The 10259-nt window shown below is 39.8% G+C and overlaps 1 protein-coding gene across 1 annotated transcript in view; it reads left to right on the plus strand.

The window, feature by feature from the left end:
• Positions 1-10259, plus strand: part of kcnt1a (potassium sodium-activated channel subfamily T member 1a) — a 30169-nt gene extending 19910 nt beyond the window's left edge. The window contains exons 16-28 of the mRNA XM_030742527.1: positions 2181-2410; positions 2511-2727; positions 4155-4260; positions 4402-4574; positions 5848-5919; positions 6057-6191; positions 6374-6485; positions 6575-6676; positions 6957-7040; positions 7134-7262; positions 7523-7817; positions 8064-8148; positions 8931-10259. Of these exons, the coding sequence (XP_030598387.1) occupies positions 2181-2410; positions 2511-2727; positions 4155-4260; positions 4402-4574; positions 5848-5919; positions 6057-6191; positions 6374-6485; positions 6575-6676; positions 6957-7040; positions 7134-7262; positions 7523-7817; positions 8064-8148; positions 8931-9048 (1858 nt within the window). The 3' untranslated portion in view covers positions 9049-10259. The remainder of the gene's footprint in view (positions 1-2180; positions 2411-2510; positions 2728-4154; positions 4261-4401; positions 4575-5847; positions 5920-6056; positions 6192-6373; positions 6486-6574; positions 6677-6956; positions 7041-7133; positions 7263-7522; positions 7818-8063; positions 8149-8930) is intronic.

Consider the following 10259-nt stretch of genomic DNA (forward strand, 5'->3'; position numbering starts at 1 on the left):
GAAATGTTTGTAGGGGTTTGACGCCAATGACTCCTTAGCAGCCGTAAGTCCTGTTATGTAGAAGCCATATTTAAACACATCTGAACACTTATGGTTACAATTAATTTGAAGCTTTATCTAAATTAACTTTCATTTCAAAGGTTAACGGGACATAAAAACTTCATGTAGAGAATAGTCACAAAATTCTGATACAGATCTCCGAAAATTTTGCTGACTTTTCACACGAATAAGACTTTAAAAGCTTCTCCCCTTTTAATTATACCTCTGCTGATATCTTTCTGTCTTAAATTTTCCCATAAATCTCAATTCAGAATAGAACGTTATAATGTCTCTGGTGCTACCCAGGACCTAACCGCAGAGACCAAAGAAACCACAGTGTGCCCTGCACCACTCCAACAAAGTTCATCACTGCAAACTACCCACTTTAACCTGCGCTCGTTATCGAGCATAAACTTTAGTGGCATGGAATTAGTATAAATCAATTTGCTTTAAAAAAACAAACAAACAGCATGACGCATCCAGATAATTTCAGCATCGCATTATGTACCGATCCAATATGTGACTAAAAACTCTAACATGAATTAGAACTTTATGTGTAAGCTTTAAATTTCTAGTGTTTTATCAAATGACACCTGCTGAGCAGTTTTTAACCCTGGAATGTAATCTCTCATCTCTTCTTCTCATTTCCTCTCTTGCTCACATCATTCTCCATCTCAGAGAGTAAAATTACCACACATTAACATTTTTTTTTTCTTCCCTGGGAAATGCAGCCGCTGTAACCCTCAGCCAGCACAGAAACTGTGCGTGTCAAACAGTTTGTGTATACTGATCTGTTTGGAATGTTGAATTTGAGATTACCTGTCATTTTTAAAAAATTACTCTGCTTATGCTCACTCCACTTCTGTAGCTCTAGCTAGGATGCTGAAGTACCACAAACAAAACTTCATATCTGAACCATGAGCAAATCACAGGGATAAGGCGAACAAAGGATGTGTGTAGGCTGCTTCATGCAGTGACTTAACTGTCTCTGTGGCATCAGCTAAAAGGACCACCAGACTGTAGCTCATAAAAACTGAAATTGCTTGACAGTACTTTGTGTTAATCCCATCCATCCATCCGTCCGTCCGTCCGTCCATCCATCCATCCATCCATCCATCCATCCATCCATCTTCTTCCACTTAACCAATTCAGGGTTCCAGCCTGTTAAACTACCAGTCAGATTTATTTACTCACTGGATATGGGACATTTAGCTTTGTACGGTGGTGTATGGAAAGTAGAAGGACTTTATGGACTTGAACATGAGAATCAAGCAGATGCTCCATAAGAATGGGTTCTAGGAATGTGCTCTGCTTTCATGTGCAGTTTCTATAGTTTGTTAGGTGCTGTGTCCTGCTGGAGGAGGCCACTGCCATCAGGGAGTGCAGTTAATGTTGTCACTGAGCTAAAATCTACTATTGATCTGAATCTAAGAGAGAATGGCATATCATATTAGCACTTAAACTATCTGCTGTTCATTACTGAGTTAAATAGTGATGTTGAACAAAAAAATATCAGTCACAGTAATAAATATCAATCAATCAAAATAAAATATCAGGCACCAGGTTTTTTTTGTGGGAGAGTGTCAAGTTAGCAAGGGAAGACTGGTATTTCTTAGCACATCTCCTGTTTTGTAGATTTTAGAACAAAGAAAATGCTAATAACAGCAGAAGACAACAGCCTAATGTTAATTGCATCAGGGTTAATTACTAATGCTGAGAATTTTAAATCAGGATATCCTGGTGCTCTCACTAATATACAAATTTAAGGGGTTTTTGTTTTGTTTTTATGCTGAGATTAAATTAATTAACTACACCTTAAACTTGGCAGCTCATCTATGGCAGCTCTGGTACCTTCACTACAAAACCAACCAAGTGTCCCTAAACAAAGCAGAGATCTGTTTGGATCAGAAAGAATGAGTATGAACACAAACAAAAATGCCTTAAGTTTATAAATCTTATTAAAGCTAGAAATATTGTAGCAATATTTAAATTTAATATAACAGTTTCTATACCTGTCCAATCTGAAAAACCAATATTTAAATTCATGAGCACTCATTTTCTTTTTTTCCCATCCTCAGTCTTTTTCTACAGTAAGTTAATCTTCAGGTACTGTAGGCTAACAGCAGGTATGTGGTCCCCAGGTATGGTGTGTGTCTGATTGGTATAAAGCGGGAGGACAACAAGAGCATCCTGCTGAACCCTGGCCCACGCCACATCATGGCTGCCTCAGACACATGCTACTACATCAACATCACCAAGGAGGAGAACTCGGCCTTCATCTTCAACCAGGAGGAGAAGAAGGGCCGTCCTGCCGGGGGACTCTATGATGGGCCTTCACAGCTTCCTGTGCACAGCATCATTGCCAGCATGGGTGAGAAAGGAAACAGAGTGTTACAAACTGATCATGTTCACGCAAACTGAGGACTGAGGTTCCTGATTTGCTATATGAACCAGAATGGATGTATTCACAGGTACGGTTGCCATGGATCTTCAAAATACAACCCCTCCTGACGACTCAGTAGGTAAACTGGTCCCACCTACAGTAAATGGAACTGGGAGTCGTCGGCCCAGCATTGCTCCAGTTCAGGAACTAGCAGATTCTGCCTCAATCTTGCCATGTGACCTGCTAAGCGACCAATCAGAAGATGACTCAGTCTTCACAGATGAAAAAGGCCACTCACCTACTGAGTAAGGATTCAAGTTTTCTGTATAAATACACACACATTAATACCATTAATGAATTTTTGTAACCGCTTGTCCAGTTCAGGGTGGTGGTGAGGCTGGACTCTAATCCAGCTCTCATAGGGTAAAAGGCAGGTCACCAGTCCATCACAGGGCTAACACAGACAGCCAGAAAACTATTCACTCTCACATTCACATCTGCAGCCAGTTAACCAGTTAGCCTAACACACATGCCTTTGGACTGTGGGAGGAGGAGGACCTGGACAGAACCCATGATAACACAAGGAGAACAATAAAAAAAAAAAAAACCCACACAGAAAGGTCGCAGATGGCCGGTGGATTCAAACTCAGGACTCCCTTGCTGTGAAGTGACAAATCACCTTAAAACCATGAACTGTACATAAAAGATGGAAGTAGCATCTGCATCTGAAAAGTAAAGTCAGTGTTTAAGTACCTTAAAATCTACATTCTTTTAATGTCCAACAAGGTTCAAATCATCTGCAAATAAAGGTATCGAAGACTACTCATTTTTATTTAACACTTTCCTAACAAGTTTATGGTCTTAGTCACTGTCCATGATGTTTATTTTGTAAACTAGGATGCAGTTTTGACACTTTAAGGAGGATTTTTGCTGATTTTGTTTTGTTTTTTTATTTTGTTGTTTTATTTTGGGGGTTTTTTTGCTATGTGATGCATAAATCGTTACAGCAGCTGCAGACTCATTTTAGGTTTGTTTTTTCTTTTAGTGTAAGTACAGATATTTTTAAAAAATCTCACCATGCAAGACCATCAAGTGGGTCAGATTGGACCTTTTAAGCTTTATTTATAGAAAAACAAGACATCATGCAGAATAGGACAAGACAAGAATTCAGAAAAATACAGAGCAAAATGGTCATGGCAGCTACTGCCATACATTATATACAGTTTAGTCCTAAACCTATTTACAAGGAAGCCAAGGAGAAACATGCCTAAAGAAATAGATTTAAAAAGCAGCAGGGAGTATTATTAGTGAGTATTAAGTTATTAAGCTTAAATATTTCTCAGATAGAAGGTTTTTTTTAAGCTTATATTTTTACAGCCATGAACTTCAGCATTAAATACATGTTTAATACCTGCCAGCATGCTAAATCTAAAGTATAATTCATGTACATGTGCAAATTAAGGAGACTTTAATGTTTAATACAACTAAGTCTAGTTTATTTACTGTTATTTAGTAATATTCCTCAATATTGTGCCAAAATAAACCATTAGACTTCTGTAGTAAAAAGTCCTAATGTACTGTACATATTGAAAATGAAAATCATCCTTAATATTTTCTTTTTCTCTCCAAGCAACAGAGACCAGTTGTAGTGTTTTTAATAAGAAATAAGGGAAAAGAAAATCCTGTATGGTTTCTGAAATGTGCCTTTCATGCTTTTTGGATTTGTTGCCAGGTATGTGAAAGGTTATCCCCCTAACTCGCCGTACATTGGGAGCTCGCCCACCTTGTGCCATCTGTTGGCTGAAAAAGCCCCGTTTTGCTGCCTACGTCTGGACCAGGTGGGCAGTCGATGTTCCTTCAACTTAGTCACTCAAATTACTTACTGCCTCAATCACTCCCTCTCTCCTCTCTCTGTCCTTCACTTCATAAAAGCAAAGCTAAAATACCTGCATTGGGTTTTTTTTTTTCTGTCTTTGCAGGGGTGCAGGCACAACAGCTTTGAGGATGCCAAAGCTTACGGTTTTAAAAACAAGCTGGTAATTGTTTCAGCCGAGACTGCGGGGAACGGGCTCTATAACTTTATAGTGCCTCTCAGAGCCTATTACAGACCCAGGAAAGAACTCAATCCTATTGTTTTGCTGTTGGATAACCCGTGAGTTCACTCTCATGCACACGCCACATGCACATTGTCCCTTTCTTCTCTCTTCACTCCATCTCTCACCGTTTCACACCGGGAAACATTATGTATGTTAAAAGCCTGCGTCAGCCAAGCACTTAGGACACGGCTGTGGAGGCGGGACTCCATTGTCAGCCCTGATGTTAGGTTACTGCTGTACCACTCACAGTGACGGTGTGTTTTGAGTGACAAAGAAAATAAAAACGCTGCTCTCTGTACCTCCAGACGGTCACCATGGTAACTTGCTTTGCCTTGAACCTGAATGATTTCGATTCCTACAAGGGGAGGAAAAGATGGAGAAAATTATTTCTTTGGAGAGCACTATGCAGGCTTTCATCCACAGCCCTGATGTGTCCCTTTCAGCCCCCACATGCCAGCTCTCAGGACTCTCATAGAAACAGACAGATAACAATAATGCTCCCTTCATGCAGCTCTCTCTCCCTTTCTCCCTCTTTCTCTCTTCCTATTGGTGTCGCACGCATACAAATACAAACACCCACGCACTTACGACAGCCTTGGGTCTCTAGTCAGCAGGACTGGGCAGATGCATATACAGTAACGTTCTATCGGGGGGAGAGCAGTAGAGGAATAAAGCAAATAAATCTCCAAGTGGACTCATCCCTCAGCCTAGAGACTCTAACCAGGGAGGAAAAGCTATCACAAAGACCCCTGGGAACCCTGTGCTTACTGATGCACATAGTGTAGAAAGCACACTTGTCTGTATACTGTAGTAGCTAATTAGGTTTCATTTGAATAGACTATATTTAATAATGTTTTAGATTCAAGGTCTGGTTACAGTTCATTTTTGTGAAACTGAGATTTTAATGATCAATGACTCAATTTATATGACCGTATTTAAAATTTGGCCCATCTCATGCAATTGCACCTCATTACATCAAACAGGAAATGACACATCTTTAAGAAACACTATGAAGTTTTTTTGTGTAGCTCTTTTTAAAAACACAGCAGTTCAAAGTGCTTTACATAAGACATAAAGGTCGGTAGTTACACTATATTTACATAATGTCAGAAGCGTGGCTACTTGTAAAGTATTAAACACATACCAAAGGAAAGCTGCAAGGCAACAATGTGTGCAGAGAAAGAAAGTTTGACCTCAACTAACTGGCCACTCATTGTCTTTGTTTAAACAATCTACTTATCTCTATATAGTCTATGATATTTATGTAAGAACGTTGATTAAAAAAAACAAAAATGAGCCTAATTTTGCTGCTGTGTATACTTCCTCCAGGCCTGATAATCACTTCCTGGAGGCCATCTGCTGTTTCCCAATGGTTTACTACATGGCTGGATCCATAGACAAGTGAGACTGTCACATAACTTTCTGCTTTCATTTTCACTTTTGATATGTTTTACATTCAGCTTTTTAACATATTGCACTTTTTTTTATTGTTCCTGTTGTCTGCTATCGGTGTACTCGTGTGTGCGTGTGTGTTCTAGTCTGGACAGCCTGCTCCAGTGTGGGATTATCTACGCTGATAACTTGGTTGTTGTGGATAAAGAGAGCACAATGAGTGCTGAAGAAGACTACATGGCTGATGCCAAAACTATTGTCAATGTGCAGACAATGTTCAGGTAAAGTGAGATTTTTATCCAGTCTGTCATATATTATTCATGAAGCACATTCAGTTTGTTATGAAATGATTGTGCGTGAGCCTCCTCTGGAAACAGCAGGTGCAGTGTTATTGAAAGCTGAATTCTGAGGTCTATCTCAGCTTCTGATTCCTCTTATTTCCCATCGTATTCTCTCGTTCCAGGTTGTTTCCCAGTCTCAGTATAATCACCGAGCTTACTCACCCATCCAACATGAGATTCATGCAGTTCAGAGCAAAGGACTGCTATTCATTGGCTCTCTCTAAGTTGGAAAAGGTAAAACAGCACCAGGGAGCTTACAATGGGTTGCACGGTAGGCTTTGACATACCGTTTGCTTTATTTGTGTCCTGTCTCTCCCCCACAGAAGGAGCGTGACAAAGGCTCCAACTTGGCCTTCATGTTTCGCCTACCCTTCGCTGCAGGCAGAGTCTTCAGTATCAGCATGCTGGACACCCTCCTCTATCAGGTTGGTACACGCTTGCACCAAAACACGTAGTCTCAGATGAGTCTTTTTAACACAAGGTGAAAGAAATGAGTAATGTCTGAATAACAGCACATAGCAGCAGAAAAACAGCATCACCTGAAGATGGTGAGCAGCGTTACCATCACAAAGCACAAGTGCCCTCTTGTGTTCAGCCACTGATTAAAATGCTCTCTGACTTTTTTTTTTTATAGCTACTGCATTTTTAGATGTCATGACTAAGGCTATGAAGCGATACAAGTAATTTTCTGTTATTCTTTGTTAGTCTTTTGTGAAGGACTACATGATCCTTATTGCAAGACTGCTGCTGGGCCTGGACACCACTCCAGGATCGGGATACCTCTGTGCTGTGAGTTAGATAGAAGAAAGGAATTCATAAAAAGAAAGAAGTCCAGTATAGCCCATATAGTCTAATAGTTTATGTCATTGTCTATTGGTCTAGATGAAAGTGAAAGAGGAAGACCTGTGGATTGGTACTTATGGGAGACTGTTCCAGAAGCTCTGCTCCTCTAGTGCTGAAATTCCTATTGGGATCTATCGAACTGAGTCACACATTTTCTGTACTTCTGAGGTGAGATCAAAGTGACATTGAAGGCTAAATATCCATCTCCAATGCAAGAATGTATTTATGAAATACATGAAGCATGAAAGAATGAATGCAGTGATCGATTTTCATTGAGATCTGAATCACAGTAGTGCTTGAGGAAAAAGTCAGGAAATGGAAAAGAAAAAAGTACCTAATTTGAAAATGCCTTTTTTATGAAGTCAGATAACGATCAACATCCCCTCTTTAAAGATATACAAACTTAACTTAATGTCTCCCGATCTCAGTCACAGGTGTCAGTCAGCGTTGATGACTGCGAGGACACAAAGGACAGGGGGGACGAGTCTCGCAGCAACGACCAGTCCGACCACCCCCTGCTGAGGAAGAAGAGCATGCAGTGGGCTCGGCGTCTGAGTAAGAAAAGCGTGCGGTGGCAGGGGGCAAGCCGGGATTCGAGCAAAGACCATGCCCAGCGCATTGCCCAGCAGCGCCTCAACCTCTACAGGCGCTCTGAGAGGGAAGAGCTGTCCGAACTGGTCCGCAACCGCATGAGACACCTGGGCCTTCCTACCTCTGGATATGGTAATGATGGACGCATCTTTGACTGAGAAAGCTCAGTGCTTTCATTTCCCTAAACTTCATATTTTCTTTTTTTTTTTACTCTAACTGCTGTTTATGTACCTGTAGACGACCTGACGAATCTGACGGCCAGTGACGTCATGAACAGAGTTAATCTGGGCTACCTACAAGGTATTCTTATGATCCTGCATAAACACTTTGATCATAACATTGTTTTTGTGCTTGACTGTGGTGATGTTTGTGTTTCAGATGAGCAGAACGATCACCAAAATACCCTCTCCTACGTCCTTATTAACCCATCTCCTGACACCAGGCTGGAGCTCAATGACGTTGTGTAAGTTTTACTATTTCCTGTTTACTCCCATTGCCGGCTCATTGGAAATTGCCAGTAAGATATTAGTGTACACCATTGCTTAAATTAATGCCATTTACCAATATTTTTATGTTATTTGGGGGTGAAAGATTACTGTACATAATTTCTAGTAACAAATCCATAAAGAATTATGCATTTTAACTAATTGTTTTGGTTTTATAGGCTGCAACTTTACATTTTTGGTTCACCTGTGGTATTGAAGTTTATAAGCAACCAAACAGCAGACAGATAAAGGCTTAGCTGGCATTTATAGTAGATTATTTAGCAACTAAAGAGCAGGAGTCAGAGGAAACCAAAAAAGAATGAAAAGGAGTACTGGATTTAACTTTGTCTGGTGGCCACAAACACACCTCTGTATGTACTGCTGCATATGTAGATATATAACAGTTTATGCTAACCATTGACCGTAACTAGATTAAAGTAATTAATGACATATTTATTATGAGGGTAGCACAGTGGTGTGGTGGTTAGCACTGTTGCCTCACAGCAAGAAGGTCTTGATTCAAATGCACCTTGCCCTGGACCTTACTGTGTGGAGTTTGCATGTTCTTAAGCAAGGCGCCACTATCAATGAAGGAAACTGTTTCCTTTTGAAGAGTACAAATGAAGCTCCGAGTTTACTTGCGTTTTTATGTCCTGGTTGTTTAATTCTTCAGTGATCTGAGTGTGTAGGGAGCAGTTTCATGCAGAGGTTTATCTGCATTTTATCTGTCTTTTATCTGCTTGTACTCTGTCTCTCCCAGGTACTTGATTCGTTCTGACCCTCTGGCTCACGTCCCAGAGGAGCTTCCTGTCCACAGCAGCAGCCTGAAAGAGAGACGTGAGTCCAGCATAGACACCAGAGAGGACACCCAGCTCTGATACCCTGCTGACCTTTACTGCTACATTCAGCTTCAGCTTTTGTTGGGGTCTCGTTGCATCCGTGCAGGTCCAGTCTGAAAGAGGACAATTTGTGCTACAAAGTTTCAGCACTGCAGTCTGCCACTGTATTATACGAGTGCCTAATGTTTGTCAGGTGACAACTGATGTCATCTGTGACATTTTCATCTTCTTGCCACAGACTCTGTGTAAAAATAGGACGTTGATATTTGTGCGAGCTCTTTTAAATGAGCAGTCAGGGACATGCTTGTTATGAAATGAAGTGAGCTAACTGAAGGGATTCGGTTCCATTAGAGATAAAGAGGCGGCCTTGGTTAGAATGAATCAGATTCACTTACCCATTCAAGTGTGAGCTCGGGAATAACCCTCACGATTGTCTTTATTATTGAAAGCTCCTGAATTCTGGTGGTTCAATTTAAAGTAACTTTATTAGAGAAATTGTGAGAGAGAAGTTCAGGATTTAATCATCTTTCCTTGCTCTTTTTTTTGTTTTTTTGTTTTTTGAGAATATTTGAAATTGGGTGATCATGTTTTAGATTTCCCTGGATATACATGTTCTGTTTACCACCAGTCACAGGAACTCAATCATAACGTGCAACACTACATGACTCAAATAAAATATGTGCTTTAAACTCTCAAAGCTTAATTTTTACAGCTGAATAATAGGAGTAGATTTTAAGTGGTGTAGATTAGTATTATGTACAAAAAATAGTGGTTACTTGTATGTTTGCTGCAGTACATATTTTAAGCTGGATGAGGTATTTACTACTACAAGAGCTTAGTCTAACCCTTTAAACAGGCTGTGCCATGTATTCAATATTGTGCCATAAAGTATTTAGTTGATTTACACTATATTAGTAATTAGAGAACACCATTTTTCTTTCTGCTCTGCTAAGTGAAACACTTTGCTTCTTAATATAAAATTGTGGTTGTTTTGACCTAATGAGGTCTGTGAGAATTTCTGACTCTTTGACTTCATACTTATTTGAGTGTTGAAAATATCTGTACTTGAGTCTCATTTTACTTGCACATTAAAGTGCTATATTATGAAAATAACATATTAAAATGATTTCAATTGTTTTATTATAGCAGCATATCCATTACTAAGCAGTGGCATTAAAGGAATAGTTCAATGTTTGGAAATTTTGCTGAAATTTAGGGAACTGTTACTGCTTAAACTGTTTGTTTTTTAC

The sequence above is a fragment of the Archocentrus centrarchus genome, chromosome 12 (assembly GCF_007364275.1).
Source record: "Archocentrus centrarchus isolate MPI-CPG fArcCen1 chromosome 12, fArcCen1, whole genome shotgun sequence".
Classification (NCBI taxonomy): Eukaryota; Metazoa; Chordata; class Actinopteri; order Cichliformes; family Cichlidae; genus Archocentrus; species Archocentrus centrarchus.